We start from the raw sequence: 25118 nt of genomic DNA, 5'->3' as shown, positions 1-25118 counted from the left end.
GGTAGTTAATATTTTAGTCATATAGCTACGATAACTTATTTATTATTAATTTATTTATTTATTACGGTAGACATTATTTATCTCCATAGTGGAAGTAAAACTTTTTGTACTGCCCATGTAACTCCACGTAACTGTCTTGATATTGTGCCGTTTATACTTTTTAATACGATACATGAAATTTTTGGTGCATTCCGTTCACCAACGTTTTTGTATTAAAGTACTTGTACTGCCGATAGTTCTGATAAATAAAATACTTCGTTACGCAGCTATAGATGTACTATAAAATTCTAGTAACCAAAATTCGTATAATTTGTGTCAAACTAGAGAAAAAGATTCTGAAAACCTTTAAAACTGCTAAAATTGTTTTGCTTTAGTGTTTTAATAATGAACAAAAAGTTTCATCCATTTAAACACGTTGGAATATTAAACAATAAAAAAAAGTTGCGAATTTTAGATTAAAATAATTTGAAATAATTGCCTACTATTTTCACAAAAAATGTATTAAAAATAAACAAACTCTTAAAACTAAATTTAGCATATCCCAATCTAAAGGTAAATAAAAACTCGCTTGTAATTTAGTACTCTTGCTCAAATCTGAGATTTAATTGTTTTATAAAAAATAGACAATTTAAGAAGCTTCGTAAAAATCAAATTTAGGTTTTTTGTAGTTTTTGTACCCAAAAACCGAACAATATACTCAAAAAGTATAACAAATTAGTATTTTATAAGTTTAGAGTAAAAGTCATTTCAAATTAAAATGTGTCGGTAGATTATTCTGGTTTAATAAGCGATCTACGAAAAAAGTTTCGAGTGATCAAAGTCACCCCGGTTTACGGTACATTTTATGAACACAAATCAAAACTGAAAATGATCCAACTCTCATGTATCGTTTCAATTTGTTCCATCAATTCCTTGTATATAAATGAAATCATTCAACTTCAACTGAACTGATCACTTTTTTAGAAACCGTAAATATTTTTTTCAATAATTCAACTTAAAAATACTGCATTTTTGTTGTCAACTACACTAAGGTTCTTTACACGGTTTTTTGCACGCCTTTTTTACACGGTTTTCGCAATTAACACAGTTTTTCGCAAAAAAAAATAAAAGTCCTTTTAAAGGCGAAAGACTTAGTCGATTTCTTAACAATTTTTTGCACGGATTTCGCAAAATGTTGTAAATACTTTTGAAGGCAAAAGACTTAGATGATTTTTGATCAAGATTTTTTTGTACGGATTTTGCAACTAGCACGATTTTCCGCAAAAATATTATAAGTCCTCTTGAAGGCAAAAGATTTTAAATCAAGTTTTTCATGTCCATGTCTGAATAGAGGTGTGCGCCGCGCCGGCGATTGCTGGTAAAAATAGTAAGCGTACCTGAAATCGGCGGCGCGGCTCACACCTCTGTCTGAAGCGATTTGGAAAATCAAGATGGCGACTTCTGGTTCATTGGAATTCTCTAAAACCACACCAATATGGGTATTCTTGGAATGGGTTTGATGAGTGGACGTCAGATATCGATGTTTAGAGCCTTTTAGAAAACCAAGATGGCAACTTCCGGTTCAGTGGAATTCTCTAAAACCCAATCGATATGGAAATTTTTGAAACGGGCTTGGCGAGTAGGCGCCAGATATAGATGTATGAAGCTGCTTTGAAAATCAAGATGGCGACTTCCGGCTCAGCGAAATTTTCTAAAATCGCCTGAATATATGCATTTTTGAAACGGGTTTGACGAGTAGATGCCAGATATCGATGCTGGAGGTCATTTATAGAACCAAGATGGCGACTTTCGGTTCAGTGGAATTCTCTAAAACCCATCACTATTAACATTTTTGCGACGGGTTTGACGAATAGACGCCAAATATGGATGTCTGAGGCTATTTTGAATACCAAGATGGCGACTTCCAGTCTAACGAAATTTTCTATAACCCAATCAGTATGCATATGTTCAGAGCAGGCCTAATGAGCGCATGATAGAGATCAATGTCTGAGCCCATTTTGAAATAAACAAAATGGCAACTAAAGGCTTAGCGATACCCTGTATAACTCAGACAACGAGGAATGTTTTGGAACTTGATAGACAAATATGTAGTTGCTAGAGGTCTGATGTCATTTACATTTATAAGAAAGAAAAATGTGCTCATAAATGGATTTACTCGAATATGAGCTAGTTCGTATGCTAGAGCTCATCGAGCGTATTTTCGAGGCTCATAATCGAATAAAAAACTGACAAAATCAGGGAGAATAAAAAAATCAGGTCTTCGTTGTATTAAGATGCATGAGATGTCCACTAAACTAGAACTCACCATCTTATATTAAACCTAGAGGTGTGCGCCGCGCCACCACCGCCGCGCCGCGCTGACGATGGCAGGTAAAAATAAAAAGCTCGCCGGCGCGCCGCTAATTTTTACCTGAAATTGGCGGCGCGGCGCACACCTCTAATTAAAACATGACTTCCGGAATTGACATCCGGTATTTATTCATCAACGCTATTCAAAAAATTCTTGCATTGTTTTGGTAATTGAAAATTACACTAAACCGAACTGGACATGGTTTTCGAAATGGCGTCAGACATCGATATTTGACATCTACTTGTCACTCCCGTTCCAAAAATACCCATATTGATGGCGTTCTAGCGAATTCCACTGAACCGGAAGTCGCCATATCGGGTTTCAAAATGGTCTCTGACATTAATCTCTTGCTTGTGCTCATTAGGTCCGCTCTTAAAATATGCATACTAATTGGGCTAAAAAGAAATCCGTTAGATCGTGTTTTAGAGAATTCCACTGAATCGGAAGTAGCCATCTTGGTTTTCAAAATGGCCTTAAACATCGATATCTGACGTCCGTTCATCAATCCCGTTCCAAAAATACCCATATGGATGGGGTTTAAGAGAATTCCACTGAAACGGAAGTCGCTATTTTGGTTTTCTAAAAGGCTCTAAACATCGATATCTGACGTTCATTCATCAATTCCATTCCAAAAATACCCATATTGGTGGAATTTTAGAGAATTCCGCTGAACCGGAAGTCGCTATCTTGATTTTCAAAACAGCTTCAGACATCGAAATCTGGCGCCTACTTGCCAAGCCCGTTCCAAAAGTTCCCATATCGATTGGGTTTTAGAGAATTCCACTGACGTGGGAGTCGCAATTTTAGTTTTCAAAAAGGTAACAGACATGGATATCTGGCGTCTACTCGTCCAGGCCGTTCCAAAAATACCCATATTGTTGAAATGCAAACCAAAAGAAATTCTCAAGATCCGACTTTACCAGTTTTCCAAAAAAAAAATCAAGGAATTAGAATAAAAGCAGGAACCGTACTACTTGCAAAATCCGTGCAAAAATCGTCTAAGTCTTTTGCCTTCAATACGACAATTTTGATAAAACTCCGAGATCAGCCCTTTTTTCTAAAATCGTCTAGGTCTTTTGCATTGAATGTAACGCGGGTTTTTTGCACGACTTTCGAAATTAACGCGTTTTTTGCACGGTTTTCTGAATTAACGTAGTTTTTTACCCGGATTTCGTAATTACCGCGTTTTTGTTTTGCACGTACGTATCCCCCGTGTAAAAAAACCTTAGTGCATTTAATTTCAACTATTTTCCCGTTCGCCCTTTTTTCGATAGCTACATTTTTACATTTACCTTTAATAAAAGTTTCATGAAATAATTAAAGTTAAAAGTCCAACCCATTTTACGAAACAAATAACATATCTTTAAAATTAATGGGTTTGGAGTTACTGTGCACAAATTTTACTTGTGAGCCATTGTTTTGAAAAACTATAAAAAACAAAGAATAAAAATCAGCAAAAATGAGAGGGATTTTTTATTCTTCAAAATTAAATTAAATTAATTGAATAATTGATTAAAAACGATTATATAACACTATTGTTACTTACGTAGTAAAACAACCAGTATTTAAATTGGTATTGTCACGAGTCACATTTCCACTGACAGCATGAAACGCTAACGGCAACAGTACACTAGGGTACAAATGTACCCCACGCAAACTGCACCTTGACACCTGCTTCCACGAAGGCTATACCACCTTTTCCTACCCTTACTAGGAACTCTAAATTGAACTATGGTTAGGGTCCCAGGTCAGTAAATGCCGCATTCTGGTCTTCATACGGCTCCAAAGCAGGCATGGGATACATTTGTACCCCAGTGCAACGTTCTAGGCTTAATACTGATTGTGAATACGTCGTATTTGTGAATTGTAGCCACTGACATTCAATCAAACGACACTCAACCAGATGAATGTTGATTTGGACCTCCACCCTTTCGAATACCCAGTTGGTTCACTAGCAAACTTAAAAATACAATAACGCGATACCTGTCTCGAGTTCTTGGGATCATCATCACGAAAAATAAACTCAGTTAATGTTTCTTAACAAAGTCATCAGTTCGTTCAGGTCCGAAAACTAATTGAAACATAATCCATGATCAGTCTTCAAATTACCCCGGCCAGTCATAAAATGTACCCGCTTTATTTAACAACTCAACTCCCTGAATTACTTCGTTCCGACTCGGGCAAATTAAGTCCCAACGAGGATCAGTTGGCAGATGAATTGAAAGCGCACAGAAACATTGTAACATCATTTTAGTGTTTCTGAAAAGTAATTTTGCCCCAGTTAATTTACGACGAAGAGTGGTCGATACAAGAGCTTAAGCCATCGTCGGTGAGCCACCACAACATTCCCAGTCTATCCCCGAGTACCCGCATTGGAGCAAGAAATCGACGGACGGAAGCTTGATTTGCAGAAGCCAAAACCAATTATCGAGAATAAAATATTTCAGCAATTACTTAACCCCCCCAATGCAATGCGGGCAGTGTATGTTGCACTCAGTAGGTCTCCGCCTGAAACAACCAAAGCCATTTTAGTGGCAGTAATAAATCGCACGTTGATTTTATCGCTTTGTTCAATTTTTTTGTCAGATCATCCTATCGCAGCCGATGGTTTATAATAATGTGATACTGATGGCAAAAAAAAATCGGAAACATAAATCATTCTTTTACTGCACTTGGTTTATTGGGTAATTGAGCAAGTTTTCACAGTAGCTACCAATCGGGGCCGAGTTCTGATTTGAGCTCCTCCGGGAGGCCCGGTAACGAGTCCTGATTTTGACGCACCACTTTGAGTATGCTTTTACCGGGGACACACGTGTGCACTCGTTTCTCCACTAGAACAAACGAACCGCCGCTGCAGCTGCCGGTCGTACTTATTTTTTGATTTACCGGAAGCTTTTGATACGGTTTAAAGGCGCTCAGCTGCAAGCGTGGTACTTCTGTTGCCGCCGGTTCCACATCCAGCTCGTTCGATTCGGAATCGGAAGCGACGTCGTTTATTGGTCTGACTGCTCCCTGTGCCATCCTGAGATACTTCATATCTGCGTAGCACAACGAAACGAACAGTGGCATTAGGAAAAGGCGTTTCATGCTGTGACTGGTTGATAAATACTATCACACTGCTAGTTTGGAGGAGGTTTTTTATAACATATCTGATGGTTAAGCCTGCCCGGTTGGTGTTATACGTGCTTTAATCAACAATCATGAATGGACGGAGCGTGATATTATCAGTGTCCAATGCACAGGCTTCTGTGGCATATTATGATGAGCACCATGTGCAAACCTCTTTTAAACAATCAACTTCCTTCTCCTTGCAAAGTGCAGTAACGTAACTCATAATGCACGCTTAGCCGACATTTGCATTGTAGTTTTCAGAAAGTTGCGCAATTTAACTAGGCAATGCATCTAGGACAGTTATTGTTGGTCTACTGACTGTGAAGTGTAGACGCTTGCCATGATCATCCATGCTTCTAAATTGTATCATACCGAATAAGAAGCACATACATTGGTTCTGAATTATGGTGAAGTTTACCGTGCCAATAATCACACTGGCGTCTGTCTAGCAGAACATATTTTATTCACAATTGAGAAAATGTAATTACTATCTAAAAACAGTTTACACCAAACATATAGCGGTAAGCTCCGACGCATATTAGCTTTTGTTAAATCAGATTACCTTTTATTCTGGTTAAGATACTTGATAAGCTCCGACAAGATTTAAAGCATATGATGCTGTCATTTGTATGGCTGCGATCTGTTCTGCTATTGTAAGGTAATGTCCAAAACAACAATTTATAATTTATGCAAATAAGTAAAATGTTTAAAGCGGTGAATAATTCTTCATTCCGATATTGTTTTCTTTCGCAAAAAATGCATTCAATACCATATGCGTGTTTTCTTTCAGTTTATTTAAAGGAGGTTCTTCCAGATTTGTTCAAAACTACATCGAAGTTTGAGAATTTTTTGTGCGATAATGAAATAACCTAGGAACATCCAGTTTTGATCGTCAAATATGTTTTTTATATCTAAACACGTTGCTATTTTTATCATACTGAAATTCAAAATGGCGGCTCGCCGAAGTTCAAATCTGCATGGTGAACTGAAATGGGCGATGAGTACATTTCTTTAAAATTTAAAAAATTCTCTATGACTTACACCAAATTTGAAAAATTTTCGACGAAAAACTGAATTATCTGATAAAGAATTTTTTTTTCTCTTTGACCTCGTTTAAAAACTGAACGTTATACTTTTACATTTCTCACAAAATAAATGTGCAGGATTCGGTCAAATTTTGAAAACGTTTTCCGAGGCCCAGAGGTCTGAGTCTCATACACCAATCGACTCTGCTCAACAAATTGGAACAATATGTTTGGATGTATGTATGTGCACTAATGTCTTGGAAGAATCGCAGCAATGGCTAAACCGATCTTAATGAAACTAGTTTCAAATGAAAGGCCTAATATGGCAATTTGACACCATTATTTTTGTTTTTGGATACTTTATAAGACATGGGTGATTTTGTCAAAACACAACATATTTAAAGCATATAAGTGTCAAGTTTGTCAAGTATCTTTCTAACAAGCTATTGGTTGTCAAAATCCGTTCACGAGCGGCGGAGATATTAAACATTTTACATTTCTATTCCTCACCAATTTCCAATAACTATAAATAAGACCGTTGCATACATAGTATTGGTTTACTGGTAGTTTAGGGATAACAAGAAGCCGTACCGTATGATTCAAAGAATTCGATTCCGTAAACATCTTGCGAATTTTCTCAATAATTAACTAACTATTTCAGTCGTGAGGTAGATGTTGGGTAGTATATAATTACACAGATCACCAAAGAATTCACCTAGTAGCGAGAAAATATTTTTTTTTTTTCATATAATTCATATCCATATTATACTCGTGGCATCGCCAAGAGCATTTTTGAATTCCAAAATTCTAGTGAAAATTTGGCTTTTTTTGCAAGTTTTAGGTTACACTAGAAAAACTCTAGTAAGAGAACTGCGGAGAGAAAAACAGCATTTTTGGCACCGTATGCCCCTGCGTTGTATGGCAACAATTCCAATGTTATAAGGATAGGCAATGTTCGATTGGATTCGTTTTTTGACAGCTAAACGCGAATCCAATCGTCTCCGCAGTTCTCTTTCTAGAGTTTTTCTAGGTTACACTGGTCTTGGCGCAAAAATTACCGGTTGTAATATTTATAATAAGGATCAAAATATCGCATTATATATAAATATAAGGTCACGGTACTAACCATCATTTGCATTCAAAACACGCCCCCTTCCATATCTCTCTCTCTCTCTCTCTTCGTGTTCGTGGAAACCGTCACGACTCACATCTATCTTGCTATGTCTATGCTGTGTATGTCTGAGAAGACAAAACTATTTTTTGTCTTACCCTATAGCTTTTTCCACAGTTAATATTACACCGTACTTGGCAAAGAAACTATTTGCAGTCCTGAAAAAATTTGCAAACTGTTGATATTATGAGAAAACTATAGCTATTTTTAAATGTTCAAACCCTTAAGATGAAACTTACTTCGAAACGTTTCACTACGGGGAGGTAGCTGACCAAAAATCGAAAACTACATCAACTACAATTTAATTGAATTCTATACAGACCGTTTCTACACATTATAATTAAGGAAATTCTTGTTATCTTAGAAAAATATTAGACCTAACTGGGTAATGTTCGAAGATAAAAATTTTGAAAAGAGACATTACACGTGCGTTTTTTTAAGTCTGAAAAAAACTAAGAACAACTAATAATACTATCGTAAATGCAACATTGTATTGATATGAACGTTTATGAAAAATAACAGATCAAAGTCCAAAATTATACACTAATTAGATCCGGGAAAAATCTGCCAGAACCCCTTGAACTCTCGAAGGGGATGCAAGTACAATGTTTCTTCTAATTTATAGCGAAGGTTTCAGTTGTCCATAGTTGCTCTATACTAAGAACACTTCAACTGATCTTTCAATGGCAGTCACAATTAGTTGAGAGGCGCAGGCATGCACAAGAACGGTGTTTCTCAGTGTCCTATTCCTGTGCACTGGCTCATAATGTGTCAGAGCTAATTTTTTGCCACTCTACCGAGCTAGCTCATGGTGCTAGCTCATCGTGCTAACTCGTTGTGCTAGCTCTTCGAATCCTATAGCTCGAGCACGAAGGTTACCTAGCACGAGCGGTGCCAGTGCTCATTGCTTTTGGTTCGTTCAAAGCGGCCGCTCAGTTCGTGTTAGGCTCTCGTGCTGGGCTTCATGCATCCCTGTCTACCAGTTTCATTCCCGAATCGCATCCTACCTCTGTTGGTCTCTTTTTGAGGGTTTTGAAAGTACATGTGACCTTATCTCACTTTACTATTTCCAATTGCACGTTGAAATACTGGCCCAGAAACTCATATTATGTACAAAATTCTTTTTTTCCAGAAATCTGGGACCAACAGGACATCTTTGAATTCCAAAACAAATTAAATATTCCAGGTTCCTGATAAGTAATGACGGTCCATCAATAAAGTAAAAGCACCAGCGATAATATCAAGAAAAAAAGAACGAAAAGATGAAAACAAAATATATTGGAAACCCTAGAAAGTGCATTGTATATACTCAAGCCATTTTTCAAATAATGGGACTTTTACATACATTTCAGAACTTTTCGAAACAATGGTTCGTTTCATTCAGTTACTTTATTAATTTTTGTTTTAAATTTTTTTCATTTTTTCAGTTTCTTCTTTATTTCACCCATTTTTTTATTCTTTTTATTCGTTTTGTTTATTTGAGCTTATTTTACCTAAATGAATATAATTTCATTCTTTGGTTTACCTCTGATCAGTTATTTCTTTTCATGCATTAATGGTCGGACCTTTTCAGCCATTTATTTTGTTCATTTAGTCCAAATTATTAATTTGGCTCAATTTATTTTCTCTTTTAATTTATAACTCTATGACATCGTTTAAATCATTTGAATCATTTAATCCATGTTCTTCTGCATGTTTTCTAATTTTTTTTTCATATTATCTATTCAATTTTTTGTTTACGTGATTCCTTTGTTTTATTTATTCATTTTATTCATCTAATTTGTTTTGTATTTTAATCATTATGTGGATTCCATTTATTTGATAAATTTAATTTCTTTGATTCATTTGATTTCTTTGATTCATTGCTTTTTTAGTCATTTTTTCTATTTATGTTATTGCTATTTTGACTAAATTTAATTTATGTTATTAGGTTTATTACTATTTTTGTTTGATTTTTCATTTAATGAGCTTCTCTGGTTTGATTTATTTATTTTACTATTTTGATGTACATTAATCATTCTACTACATTTTATGAATATGGTAGATTCATTTTTTTTTGGTTTTTTTTTTCAAATTTCTTCTGTGTTATTCGTTGTCTATAATTTATTCACTTCATTCATGGTTTTACTCGTGCAGGACTCGAAATTGTGTTCATTGGGTTTGTTTATTCCTATAACGTTGCACTGGGGCACAAACTCGCATTTGATCGTAATATTGGTGTCCGTGCACGGTACTGAACCGGCACTGAAACGGATCGGTTAGATGTAAATAGTGCTTAAAGGTACCAGTGTGAAGGAATTCTCAAAACTATGTTCCGTGTCAGAAAGCCCAGCACTGAAGCAATTACATCTCCAGTGTAGCGGTTTGTTTTATCATTTAAAACAGTTTGATTTTAAAATCTAAATTGGTATACACCACCGTTCCATTTGTTGCTTAATTTAAAATACGTTTAGAACTGTTTTTTTAAAATACATAGGGCAGGACAGATACTTAGACTGGAGAAACGTAATTTTAGTTCAATGACGCTTGAAATATGGCATTAACTTTGAATATGAATTTTAAAATAAATAGAGCACCCACTTAAATTGCTGCTTGGAGAATAAGCTCTAGTTTTAAACTTGTATAATGTAGAACTGTCAAAATTATGAATCTACAACTGAACCACTCCCGAATGTGTCTTTAGGCCGTTACTTGACTCGAACTTATTTTTCCCAAACTATCGAAGCGCTGAATACTCTATATATATATATATATATATATATATATATATATATATATATATATATATATATATATATATATATATATATATATATATATATATATATATATATATATATATATATATATATATATATATATATATATATATATATATATATATATATATATATATATATATATATATATATTAAAAACAGTTCCAAACGATTTTCAAATTAAGCAACAAAGAGAACGGCAGCGTATTCCAGTTATACAGTTCGAAACAAAACTGTTCGAAAGAATGAATCAATAAACTCTGCTAGGAATGTGATTGTTTTTCACTTTTAAACTCCCATATAAATTGCTCTTTGAAACTCCCTTAAAATACTACGCTGCTTAACATCTCCTAATGAATTCGATCGATTTAAAATAATAATGTAAACCTGTGATAAAAACCAATCAGTGCTTTCTCTTGGTCAGATGGCATTACTTTTGGGTTTGTGGAGTCCGGAGTAGCAGGAAAGGTAATCACCCAACGTTAATGGTTGTCCACTGGATGATATTGCGTACCTGTTAAGAGCGCTGTAAAGAATACACTGAACTTTGGATCACGGTCAGAGATGCCAGGTACTTTTTTCAAATGTCTGCAGTAATAATTTTAAAAGTCTGGGAAGAACAAAAATGTCAGGAAAGCTAGTGTAACCAAAAGCCTTCACATTCAAAAATCTGTAAATATCTGCAACCAAACTAAAAAATCTGCAAATATCTGCAATCAATCAAAAAAATCTGCAAATATCTGCGTCATCGAAGAAATCTGCAGCTTAAATTAAAAGTCTGTGAATTTGCAGACTTGTCTGCAAATCTGGCATCTCTGATCACGGTACAGGAAGCGCCTGCTTGTGCTATGTCGACTATATGTTGGCAACTATGAATACACAGAAAACTTGCATTACCTAGCAGTAGGTAATTTTAAATCTGTGCATCCTACTTCCTCCAACGAAAAACGAAAGAGAGGGAGTCCAAATTTACCCAAAAATAATGAAATATTCCCCAAAGCCGACTAAATTTCATCCCATTAATTTTGAGTAAAAAAATCATTCCCTCTCCCTTGTTTTCCGGCAGTGAAATAAGGACAGCAAATTAAAATTACCTACTGGTAGGTAATGGATTTTAAGTGTGTATGTCTGCCGGCATCAGCCAGGGTGCATACAGTCGATTATGCCATATGTTTCAGGGTTGTGTGTACTATTACATGAAGATAGGAGTACACTCTAACGTATGCCACACAGGGTTGACTACCAAGAATCGCTATAAATAATCTCGCACTATTTCGAAAACAAATCAAAAGTAAAACTGCTCTAACATAACTCAGTCTCATCGCCCAGCGAAATTTTCATCTAACCCCCGCCTTTCTGTAGACGCAAAAAAAGTTGCATCCACCCGTGATTAAGAAATAACTACAGAAGCATGTTGGCTGATGCCTTGGTGATAAAAACTACAAGGGACGATCCAAGGGATACGAGCTGTTAACGTAGAACTACATAACTACTTATAAAATATTTTGATTTATTATTGTTTCATTTGTTAGTATATTTGAATGTATAATAATAATAATTGAATGTATAATAATAATAATAACTCCTTTTAAATGCAAAGAACATAAAAGATTTTTGGCAGTTTTTATTTTGCGCGGATTTCGCAATTAACACGATTTTTGCAAAAAAAAGTCCTTTTGAATGCAAAAGACTTAGAAGATGTTCGGAAAGATGGAAGAGACGGGTCTGGAAGACTCCTTATGGCCCGCACCTGGGAATTCCGGTTTAGCGAAATTCGCTATAGCCCAGTCAATATGGGTATTTTCGAAATGGTCTTGACAAGTAGGTGCTAGAAATTTATGTTTGACACCATTTTGAAATCCAAGTTGGCGCCTTCCGGTTTAGCGGAAATTTTCAACAACCCATGCAATATGGGTATTGTCGGAATGGTCTTGACGAGTAGGTGCCAGAAATTTATGTTTTACGCCATATTGAAATCCAAGGTGGCAACTTCCGGTTTAATTAAATTCGCAATTAATAGTAGTATTTTCGGAATGATCTTGACGAGTAGGAGGCAAAGGTCGATGTTTGACACCATTTTGAATTCCAAGATGGCGACTTCCGGGTAGAGGTGTGAGGCGCACCGCCGATTCGAGGTAAAGCGCCGGCGTCACGCCGGCGCGCTTACTATTTTTACCTAAAATTGCCGGCGCGGCGCACACCTCTACTTCCGGGTTAACCACATTCGCTATAACCCAGTCAATATGAGTGTTTTCGGAATGATCTTAATGAGTAGGTTCCAAAAATTGATTTTTGACGCTATTTTGAAATCCAAGATGGCGACTTCCGATTTAGCAAAATTCGCTATAACCCAATCAATATGGGTATTTTTGGAAGTTGAAGTTGTAGTACAAATAGTATTAATTAGACAGTTGAATTTACTTGAATATAAGCAATGTGTTTAATTTGAATCAATTCAAACCCCCAACTCGCACCACATACGTCTCTTTCTTCTCTCACTTCCATTCTCGCTTCACTCTTCTGGATGAACAAATAAAATATTTTGAATTTTGCTGGTTTATGATTAGATCTTATATTGGAGGATGTGTTCCATGATTGCTCAGATTTTCCATTCGGGAATTTAGGTGAACCGGAAATACCGATATTGATTGGGTATAGCGAATTGCAGTAAACCGGAAGTCGTCATCTTGGATTACAACATGGCGTCAAACATACATTTCTGGCACCTACTCGTTAAGACCATTCCGACAATATCCAAATTGCATGGGTTATATCGAATTTCGCTAAACCGTTGACAACTTGGATTTCAAAACATAAATTTCTGGCACTTACTCGTCAAGACCATTCCGACAATATCCAAATTGCATGTGTCGTAGAGCATTTCGCTAAACCGGAAGTCGCCATCTTCGATTTCAAAATGGCGTCAAACATAAATTTCTGGCACCTACTCTTCAAGACCATTCCGAAAATATCCATATTGATTGGGCTATAGCGAATTTCGCTAAACCGGAAGTCGCCATCTTGGATTTCAAAATGGCGTCAAAACGAATTTCTGGCACCTACTCGCCGTTGAGGTGCGGACCATAATCAGAGATGGGAAAAAACGGTTGAGTACCGGCATGGTAAACCAAATCTTCACACGTGTTTTTGTTTCCTTTACATTGTGTGCGGTCTTAGCGCTGGTTATGTTTCAACGAGACACGAAAACCAACCCGAGTTTCGTTTACACAGCACCGCGGTTTGGTTTTGTTTTTCATTTCACGAGTATGGGAAGGAAACACGAGAATAACGAAACAAAACTTCGGTTGTTTTGCGGTTGTGTATTCGGGTTGATGTTTATGGACTATGCTAGTGCTGCTAGTATTTTTATTAAGAATTCTAAACAAATTTGTTTTGGGTAGAAAGGGGGGGGGGTGGTTAATAGGTATTTTTTCGGTAATTGAAAAAATGTCTTCAGACATCTTTTCTGTCCAAATAAATTATGTTCGTGGTCATAAAAGGCGTTCCTTAACTCAATATTGGACATTTTCATAGAGATTAAACATAATTATCCGTCGCCATTTTGCATGCCAATATGGTGCTATTTTCACGACAATTTAGCATTTAAAATGCATATTTAAATAGGTATATGGTTCCAAAGAAACGAAACTTGAATTACGTCGTAAATTATAACTTTAAAATGGCGAAATTATATTAAAAATGATGGCCTATTCATGATGTTTCATCAACTAGCATGGTTCTATGGACCAATATGCTCAATAACGATTGAATTTTTTTTTTCATTTTAATTTAATTGTTCTGCAGTATATTTACATACACATCGACTGGTTTTGCCGGAAATATTTATTCCTTAAAGAAACTTAGTTTCCAACGGCGGCCAATAAAATGAAAGTGTTCTTGCTATTCGTTAGTTGGTTGCTGTTCTCAATGAATTAAGTTTTTTAGTAATTGAATAATTGAGTGGTAGTTTTCTCTGAACACGAATGATCGCGACCAAACCTACTAGAGGACCTCCCATAATGTATCAAAACGATGTACAGTAACAGCAACAATAACGGCTAAGTTCTTCACTTAAATGAAAACCGGTTTCGTTGAAAACCGGTTTTCGGCTAATTGATCACCAGCAACCTGAAAACTGGTTTCAGCGAAAACCAGTTTTCATCCAGTGAAGAAATTGGCCGTAACAGAAATCTTGAGCGTTTTTTCAAAACGTCATATCTGCAATGAGTTACTCTCTGTTTATACTTTCTCTTTCGATTTTTACGGCGTCACTATAACACTTTTCACTTATTTTACAGTACAGATCGAAAGACGGTGGTTTTAGCTAGCATATTATGCAAAGAGCTGAGGGATAAATGTTAAAGTGACCGAATTATTAACAGAAGAGAAAGTAAACAAAGAGAGTAACTCATTGCAGATATGACGTTTTGAAAAAACGCTCAAGAAATATGTTTTACCAGCACTCAGTAAATAAGGACCTAATCGTTTACCAGTGAGTTTCCCCCACTTGCGTCTGAGTTGCTTACCATATGTCAATAACACACACCTACACGCAATTGCTTCTGTGTAAGGATATATGTATCAATACGATGCGCCGTAGCAGTAATAATAAGGATATATTTATACAAAATGCGAGTGTGTGTTCGAGATAATTCGAGAATCGCCCCACCAGTGCAACCATACATGGAATAGATCTCATTGATACGACTGTTGGCGATATAAATATAACAGGCCTCTTTGAATGAATTGAGTGTTAATGTGAAGTTTCAAGTGTTTCAAGTCAAGTTTAATTGATTTCATTAATTTTATTGTTTTTGTTATTTCATTGACCGCTGATATCATTGTTTTCTTTAATTTCAATTTAAACATTTTGACATTAACATCAATCTGTATGCTCTAGACAACTTTGTTAAATCAAACATATCTACATTCTCGGTTTCATGCAATACTTCGCCAAGATACGGTAGCGGTTTTTAGTTTGGTATATGCCATTTTAGTTTTCAGAATTGAAACAACCAGTGGAACTGTTAACAACTGCTCAGAACCAGCCATTTCTATATTGCCCCATTGACTCTCAACAACTAATTGAACTCATTTCAGTTGTCTATTCGACAGCACTGTAGACGAATTTACTGCCTCTCCTTTCGACCAAAGCACCGTGTACAGAAAAAATCAGCTTCGGTTTTTTGAAGCCGAACCGAAACCGCTGTTGGGAATACATCAACACAATTTGAAATTCGTGCACATATGTAAACGGTGCTGAGTGACTCGGTTTGGTTTTCGAAACTGAGACTCGGTTGAGGTTTTCATTTCGTTTACCGTGTGAACGAAATCAAAACCGAATACGATGTGGATCATTTATTTACACGTGTTGAGATTTTGAGAATGGTGCCGGTGAATGTAATACCGGTTGGTTTTCTTACCCACCACTGGCCATAAGGAGTTCAGACCCGTCTCTTTCATCTTTCCGAAAATCTACTACGTCTTTTGCATTCAAAAGGACTATTCTTTGCAAAAACCGTGTTAATTGCGAAATCCGTGCGAAAAAAAACTTCTGCAAATATTCTAAGTCTTTTGCTGAGAGTTTTTTTACGCGGATTTTCGAAATACGGGTTTTACGCGGATTTTCTATGAACGCCGTTTTTTACGCGGATTTTCCAATTAACACTGTTTTTTACGCGGTACGTATCTCCCGCGTAAAAAAAACCTGGGTGTACTGCACTTTTACTCTCTTCACGGATATGGTCGGTCAAAGTATTTGTTTGGTTGAGTAGTCGTTGACAGCCGAATTGTCAAACATCAATTGCGTAACTTGATGCGATTGAGCGATGAAAACGTGACCCCTTAAAATCACTATTTCTCATTTGTCACTTCATGCATTGATTTATCGTAAACAGTTTGTTTGCAGCACTTTTAGAACTTTGTATGGCGAATATTTTTGTTGAAGTAACAAAGTTATTATCTCGTCTATTTGAAAAGTTATGAACGATTTTTGTTGAAAAATACACCATTTTCAAAAATTAATTATTTATTTTGCAGAAATAGCGCTCCCGCAGTTTTTTCACCAAAAACTACAAAAATTCCGATCTTTCAAATAAAATTAAAAGATCTAAAATCCATTTGCAATGTTGGAAGAAATATAGCTTTGAAAAAAACTATTTTTGTTTTGAAAATCGCCTGTAACTATGCAAACAAAAGAGATAGAAACTTCATTGCTTCGGCAAAACTGTGTATTTACAAAAGTTCTAAAAACCTCTTGAACAAAGTATAAGCGAGAAATTAATACATAAAAAGATATTAATAGAAAACCAATTTTTAAAGAGCCACCCTACCATTGCAAAAATCATAGCACATGAACCTTTGGAGATAGCCACATAGTTTTTTCAGAAAAGTTGCTTCAATTTGATTGATTTATAACTTTATAGAACATTATGTAGCTGAATTTTACATATCTAAGAAGTTGATACTTTGAACACCCTAACCACAAGGACCACCCTAATTCAAATAATATAAAAAATCGGCAAGAAAGTTCTAAGAAAGTTTGCCGAAGATACTATATATCTAAAACCAACGGTTTAGGCGCAAACAGTTTTGTCTTCCTAAATACAGCTTTGGGACCATAGTGCAATGGACTCTTAAAACGACGTTGAAGGAGAATAAAATACATCTTCTTATTCTTGTGGCTAATTGCATTTTAGAATTTTAACAACTGACTGAAACCGTCCTAAGTGTTATGAGGAATCGACTCTATACTCCAGCAAAACTTCATATTTCTGCTTCGCTACAGTTACCACGCCATTGATTTCAATAACTTGTGCGGGTACATAGATACGATATTTTTACGCAAAAAGCGCGTAGTGAGGTATCTTATCAGCCGCCACCGCCCCGGTTTGTCTTCCTGATAAACGAAGGAAGGGTTGGGAAATATTTGTACCAAAAACGAAAAAATAAGAGAAAATGTGATACGTAAGGGTTACGAAATTATTGCAAAACTTATTAACATATGGTACTCTAAAACAAACATTTTCAGTTGGTGGTGGTTTTTGATTTCCTGATCTCTCATACAAGCGAAGTCTGTGCGTTCGTTACTCCGAATAGAAGCCATTTCGAAAATATTGTACGAAACAAACTTGGATAACGTAACTCATTAGGTCGAAAGGTTGCTTTTGAGATTTTGTTCCCAAGATATAAATAATTATATGAGCAAAAACTTATCTTTTTCAGTTTGTAGTTCAAAATTGACATCCTAAAAACTAACATTTCACCATAAAATTGATATAAGCATTTTTCGTCAAAGCTTTTTATTTTTGTGATCGACGTATTACCAGCTGAGATATTTCACTTACAATACAATACAAAAAACAAGACTGGTTCACAGTGCGTTTCTGCAAACGTTTTACGAGTAATTACTAACAATTATGCTGTAAACCTTTTTCAATGATTGTTACCCTCGATAGTTAAAGGCTACGAAATTATATGATCTTGAACGTAACATAGTGTTTTCTAACATTTATTTCACTTTTCCCAACTTCAAAAGTCCATATCTTGATAACGAGATCTTATATGGAAAATCTAATTGCGCCATCGATTTCAGTACTCAAATATATACCATGAAGCCACAAATTTGACTTTTCTTTTATTTCAATTCCACTTGGTTATTTTTATAATTGAAAATACCACATATCTTCTTCGTACAAACTGCAATTTTTCATTTTTGTTCCACTTCCCGAAAAATATAATGTGGTCTCAATACACTCAAGTCGTTTTTTTTTTCGCGAACAGGTGGTTTTAGTTCAATGTCATTTGTTACAATTTGTTAACTAAGTTTTTCGTTGAGTTAAGTGCTGGTATTTCAATTTCTATTTTTCCAGTGTGAAATTATTCTTTCTGGAATGCTCCTAATTGAATCTTTTAATTCTATGTTGAACAATATCTTAATGTATTTGTTGAATAAAAAATGGCGTGATACAAGAACTGTAAAAAAGGAATTCAGCGTATTATGTTTCAGAGTCTATAAAACATACACAAACCAACATTAATGATCATTAATACTTCCATATATAGATAGATATATGCGCGTATGATACGTGGAGGTTTTTCTTCCCGAAAATCCGAATACTTTGATTTCTGAAATGCTCCGTGGTTTCGTCTATTTATGTTTAGTTGTTCCTTCATAAATTAAGGTATAAATATCAGATGACAGTAAAGAAATATATAAGCCAGACTAGCATTAGTGCAACTGGCGTAACGGAAAACATTCCGAAACAAACAAATCTATCCAATGGTTGCAACAATTAGTAGTTTCGCTTGACAGATGCAATTTTTCTGCGAAGTAGTACAAGAAAATTTATTTTTTTTTGAAATACCTACCAGTTTCTCACGTACTGACGGTAGTTCTGTACTCTATATTCTAATGGTAGATTCAAAGGACCTCGAAATCTACCATTTCGATCTAGTCACTGATTGTACCGTGGCTGAACTGGCGAGCTGCAGTGCCCTCCGTAGCAGTACCCGCCGCTAGGCTGAACAGGTGGCACATACGTAGGAGGAGGTATAGGTACGGCGATCTCGTTCGTGGGATATCGCGGAAGGTGGTTTGCTGGTTCCGGTGTTGTCCATGTTTCGTCAAAGTGCGGAACGTCCGCCGGGTATACCGGGTTAGTTGGTAGAACTGGATAAACAGGTGGTTCCTGGTAGACGGGTCGATGATGGTAGGCTGGCGGGGGCAGTTCCGCACCGTAGACCGGTTGTTGAAGTGGTTGTTGTTGTAGTACTGGCGGTACTGGTGGCAGCGGTGGTAGTGGTGGTAGTGGCGGTAGTGGTGCAGGCAATTGTGGATTCGGGTAAGGTTGATGAATTTGTTCGATCAAAGGATCCACGGCATTACTCTCGTCGGTTAATGAATAGATGATCTGCTGGAGAATGTTCTTGGACATTTTTAAAGGAGTGTGTGGTGGCAGCTGAACACAAACGGACACAGGCAAAAGATTATCTGCACAAGGAACCTGTACTGGAGCAGGTAGCCTGTCTACCTCTCGAGATTCATCCGATTCGGAACTTGTTGCTCCAATAATACGGGCGGGTACAACGCCTACCCGACTAGGAGAATATATTGCATCGCGGGGATAAATATTTCGGTGTATCGGCGAGTATGGACGAAGCGATGTCGTGTAGGGATAATTATAGGAAGCACTTTCTATCTGCACGATTACAACTAGCGCCAGAAACACTAATGTTTTAAACATTTTGTATCTAGAGCCACAATCGCGGCCGAAGATGCGATGAACTTGATAGTAACGACTATTGTGTGGTAGTTTATACCAACTTCCACTCTTTTATATACGAGTTATGAATAATATCAGATAATTGTCTGATGTTTTGGATAAGCCCATTCATGCGAAGCATTTGTATCATTTTGATGTTTATAACACACGTAGGTTCGCTTAAAACTGCGCGGCTCCCGCGAAAGCGAATGAGCCCTTGTACGTGAGTTCAAAGTATACCACACAGTAATGGAGCATTACTGTTAGCTGTACGAACGTTTCATAGAAGCTGGGCGCGCAGCTGAACATATATTTAGGTGACTGCATTATTAGTAAATAATGTTACGAACAATTTAAGGTACTCTGCCAGTAGGTCCCCAGTTGTTTGGAAAATGTTACAAGAACATCGTGGTGGTTATGTAATAAGGTAGATTATATGATCTTATTGTCATCTTATTGTCACAATCAACAGTTGATAATCGCGAGAAGTGTCCATGTAATTTCGATACTGAACATTCATGACATTTGTTTATGAATCTGAAGTCAGAGAAACGCTTTGAATTTAGGGCATGGCCAGTGCGCACCTAATGACCTAATTTTAAGAACTCTTGAGTGAGGCACCTGAATTCACTTTATGAATGTAACAGAGACAGTGTGACAGGCATTGTAATTCTCACTCTCTCGCGCGAGAAGGAGCTTATCCGATGTCCAACTTTTCCGTGATAAGATGCGTCGCAAAATTATCCAACTCCACAAATAGCGCTAGAATAATTTTTCCGAAAAAAATTATCTGATTTTTGCCTTCTCTCTGGATAAGGTGATAATATGTTATTTTTGTGGAAATCAATAATAATGATTAAAATATAGTGTTTTAAAATAGCGCCAGTAAGGTAGCGAACGCAAAAGGGATACAGTGGTACATTCATTCGCCCATTCTACGGCGGATTAATTGAGCGGGATATATGGTGCGTTGTTCGTATCCGGAGAAGTTACGTGAGTGCCAATAACTTTTAGTGTGAAAATGTGAGTTTTTATTGTCGAGGTTGAAAATTATCCAATTACGATTGATAAATGCAATTCCTGCAGTGTGGTATTCACAAATTCCAAGAAAAAATCCAATTCATCCTACTAGCGCATGTAAGGCGATTTAATCTAGACGTGTAATGGATTAACCTTATTCTATGCTTAGAATCAAATTTAATTTTTCATGACAAAGTTCCAACAGTTTCAGTGAGTTTTGCCACGACAGGGTATCTCAAAACACATTTTCAAAACAACCATTGAATGCAGTTTTCACTATTATTTCATGGAAATAATTATGAATTGTAAATCTACATACAATTTATGAACCATCGATAGTGTTTGATAACATGGCCAGAAAAAAATGGTGAATTCAAATGAGTAAAAAACCCCAATTGAAAAATTATCTCGAAAACTCAACGTAGAGGTTAGGTATTTTTACGTAGAATGTGTTTTTCCAGAGACGTTCTAAAAAAGCTTCGTCGCCGAGTAGCTTGTCGATATTTTTGCATAGAAAAGTTTCTGAATGTTATTAACATTGTACAAAAGCTTCGATCAATTCGCTTCTCCGAAATTTAAAAAAAAACCTGTTTTAATCTAGCTAGTGGTGCAATTGTGCATTTCTCATTTGTCCAAACTACGATTCCATGACTGGTTATGTTCAATATAATGGTGGAAATGTTTATTATATATTCAGTACGATTTGCACATACATACAATGGATCGACAGCCACGCACTTAAGATGCTATTTGTCGACACAGAAAGAGTTGAAACCAGTGGCGGATCCAGGAGGAGAGTTCGAGGCATCCGGACCCCGCCAATAATATTCATCTTGTTAAGAAATTTTAAATTAGTTTCAATTTTGAAAACAAAACACAAACAAAGTTTCTTTTCATGCTGAAACCCTTACCCCCCTTAAGTTTTTTCGATTCTTTATGACAATAGCAAGCGACGTTCGTAGGATTTTTTTTTCGATAATTTGATTTTTTGCGAAATAGCGCACTTTTGAGTGAATAAACGCCGAAAATGTCATGAAAATTGACACAAAATTGTTAATAAAAAATTGAGCGATAAAAAAAAATTCTGCGTACGTTGCTGGAGAAATCAATTTCGAATATTCTGAATAAATTTCAAAGCGATCAAAAATCATTAGTTCGAGATACATTTTCGGCCAGCTCAAAAAAGTGGTTTCGAAAAAATCGCGGTTAAAGTTTTCAGTACACTCGAGGTATACAAAGGAGGAGTCGCACCAGAATTGAAAATTCAAACATTTATATTTTTTGCCTTTCTCGTATAGAAAAGTTATGCAATCGCTCTAAAAATCGTCAAACTAATCCCGGCCCGGAGGGCCGAATGTCGTATCGTCGCTGTTGTGCTATCTTATGACAAGCGCCATTTAGCACATTTCAGGAAAAACAGTTTGAGATTGAATATCTTGAGACTTGTAAATGCTATAAACAATCCAAAGAAGACAATTGATGCTTCTATCTATTCTGCATTTTTCTCTCAAATATTACGAAGATCGGTTGACTATGTTGCGAGTCTTTACTATGAATGTAAACAAAAGTCGCACTCACACGTGTCATAGGCGTGTATTGATGACAAAATTTGTAGGACGTGTCATAATCGTACATATAAAATTTTCCGTAGAAAAAAATCATCAATTTTTAACTTTTATTCATATCTTTGCGTTCATATGGTCTATAAACAATCGGTAAAATGCATTTTGAAGGAAATGACTCAGGGAATCTAGAAAAAAATGTTATTTTTGGTTACAGTGTTGCCAAACATCCTTTATTTCCAGTTTAAAACTAAAACTGTGTTTTTCTCACAACTCGTGTAATTTTCTTTTGAAAATGTTTATGCCATTGTGTTCCTCAGACATTTTCACACATAAAAACATCTAAAACTTCAATATAACTTGAGCAAATCCCTAGATACAGTGATTTGAAGCAAAAAACTCACAATTTCTCATCATGTTTCTCGCTATATCTAAGTAACCAAGAAGAATTTCAAAATTCTGAAAACGCCACTTTGTGGAGATTTTTCAAACAAGTAATGTGACATATCTAACTCAGTTTACCCCAAAATGGCGTTTGTCATAAGATAGCACAACAGCGACGATATGCCATTCGACTCAGTTCGTCTAGATCAGATAATGTCTGTGTGTGTATGTATGTTTTTTTTTGTAGTAAGGTTAAAAAAGCTTCAAAAGCCTGGCCTGTAGTGTATTGGCACTGTGTTGGACTCACGTTCGTGCCTAACCACTAAAAACATTCCTTACTTTTTACGCCCTTCTTCCCCACGGAACTACGTCATCGTATTACTTCGTGGGGGGGGGGGGGGTTCGTTGTGCTTCCGTCGCACCTCTTTCTTCTGCTCTATCTCAGAGCCTCGCTTGGTTCATGGAGTGGCTCGACCTAGAAGCTTTGATTTAACTCTCGACTCTTCTCTTGCTTGTTGTCTCCATCTATCTACGTCGCCGTTTAGCTCTCGTCCCCGTGAGCGGTTTAGGTGCTGATTCATTGAGCCATTTAGCTCGTGTTTCCGTGAGTCATTCAGCTCCGGCCTTATCACGATCTACTTGGATAGTCCCCAACGATGAACTCACACTCCTCCGACCGATAGTTCCCCGACGGAGGAATTTCCCCCGACACCGATACCCGCTTCCTTGAGCCATTTAGCTTCCAGCTTTATCGACATCAACTCGGATATTATCCTACTCCGACTGAGAGTTCCCCGGCAACGCAATTTCTCTCTGTACCGGTGTTTGTCTCGTGAGCCAATTAGCTCCCCTTTTTGTCACGACTCTGTCGGGCAGTTTACGGCGGCGAATCTACCCTACCGTGAATTCCCCGGCGGTAGATTGCTCCCGACCCGATGTACCTTTCTGTGAGTCATCTAGCTCCCCGCTTCGTCGACTCGGTCTAGTCCCCGGCGGTGGAGCTAGCCTATTCAACGGGCCAGCCAGTAGGTGCTGAGGTCCATCCAGCGATTCCGGGTGGAGCGTAGTTTCCGGTTCACTTGCGCCCCAACGACCCACTGCTATCTATTCGACACGGTCTACTCGGTCTAATCCCCGACGGTGGATCTAGCCTACTCACGAGCTACCCGGTAGGGTGTCGAGGTCGGTCCGGCGATTCCGGTGAAGCCTGACGTCCGGTTCACTGGCGCTCCGACGACCCTAGCCTAGTGTTATATCGCGTACTACTCAACTGGTCCACGGCGATGGACCTAGTCTACACCGTCGGAGAGTTCCCCGGCGGCGGAATTTCTCCCGAAACCCGATTTGTGGTTTTCTGGAGGCGTTCTAGCCAGTGGTGCTACTTTGTTGGTCCCTTCACCACTTCCTCTGCAGCTCGGAGAGTATACTCGTAACCACTCTGTTGACATCTCGCGGCACATCTCTTCGACGATATTGTCCACTGTCACGCCAGGCATACCCCTTCGGATTTCCTCGAATCTAGGGCATTCGAAGACTACACGTTCCGGCGTCTCTTGCACGTTCACACACTCCGGGCAAAGGGGTGACGAAGCGTGTCCAAACAGATGCAGGTACTTCCGGAAGCATCCGTGCCCTAACAGAAACTGCGTGAAATGGAAGTTCACCTCTCCATGTTCACCTCTCCATGTCCACCTTCCTTTCTCCGCGTTGTCCCACTCTTGCTGCCACTTAGCCAACGAGTCCACTCGGACCAGTCTCCTTGCATTACGTTCATTTCTCCGCTGGTAGCAAGAGTGATGCAGATGGGAATCATCCCGGCAATTACACATACCGCCTCCGACAATATCGTTCTGTACGCACGCGCGATACGAACAGCTATTAGGCGAAACGTGCTTGTCAACTTCGTCCGGTTCCGCTTTGAGTTCAGCGCAGCAGCCCAGACCGGTACTCCATACCTCAGTATTGAGGATGATACACCCGCCAGGAGACGTCTCGTGCTGCCTCTTGCTCCTCCGTGATTCGGCATGATCCTTGCCAATGCGTTAGTTGTCCTCACAGCCTTCTCACATACATAGTCGACATGGCTGTTGTAATTCAACGGATCGTCGACCATCACACCTAGGTGCTTCAGATCCCGCATCGATGGGTTGGACTGTCCCCCGACGCTGATCTCTACACGCTGGATTTTTTACAGTTGCTGACCAGCACTACCTCAGTCTTGTGATGAGCCAGCTGCAACTTGAGTCAACTTCAGTCACTTCAGTCATCCAGCTTTCCACGATGTCTATTGTCTCTGCCGTCAACATCTCCACCTCCTCAAGGGTCTCTCCAGTTATCGTCAGGACAACATCATCTGCAAAACCGACGATCTCAACTCCTCTGGGAAGTTCCAGTGTTCACACTCCATTGTACATTATATTCCAGATCGTCTCAGTTCCTCAGAGATGGCTGGACCGATTTACAGGAACTTAGT

General features: G+C 37.5%; 1 protein-coding gene across 1 annotated transcript; it reads right to left on the bottom strand.

Moving 5' to 3' along the window:
* Positions 1-18872: 18872 nt before the first annotated feature.
* On the bottom strand, positions 18873-19661 carry LOC131688066 (uncharacterized). The gene has a single exon (XM_058972218.1). It carries the CDS (start codon positions 19659-19661, stop codon positions 18873-18875), a length of 789 nt encoding a protein of 262 aa, XP_058828201.1.
* Positions 19662-25118: the final 5457 nt, after the last annotated feature.

The sequence above is a fragment of the Topomyia yanbarensis genome, chromosome 3, assembly GCF_030247195.1.
Source record: "Topomyia yanbarensis strain Yona2022 chromosome 3, ASM3024719v1, whole genome shotgun sequence".
Classification (NCBI taxonomy): Eukaryota; Metazoa; Arthropoda; class Insecta; order Diptera; family Culicidae; genus Topomyia; species Topomyia yanbarensis.
Note: the sequence above shows the minus strand (reverse complement) of the source record. Positions and strands in the feature narration are given on the sequence as shown.

Bases quoted from the DNA above. Each gene is read 5' to 3' on its own strand.
- LOC131688066 (XM_058972218.1), bottom strand. From the start codon at position 19,661: ATGTTTAAAACATTAGTGTTTCTGGCGCTAGTTGTAATCGTGCAGATA.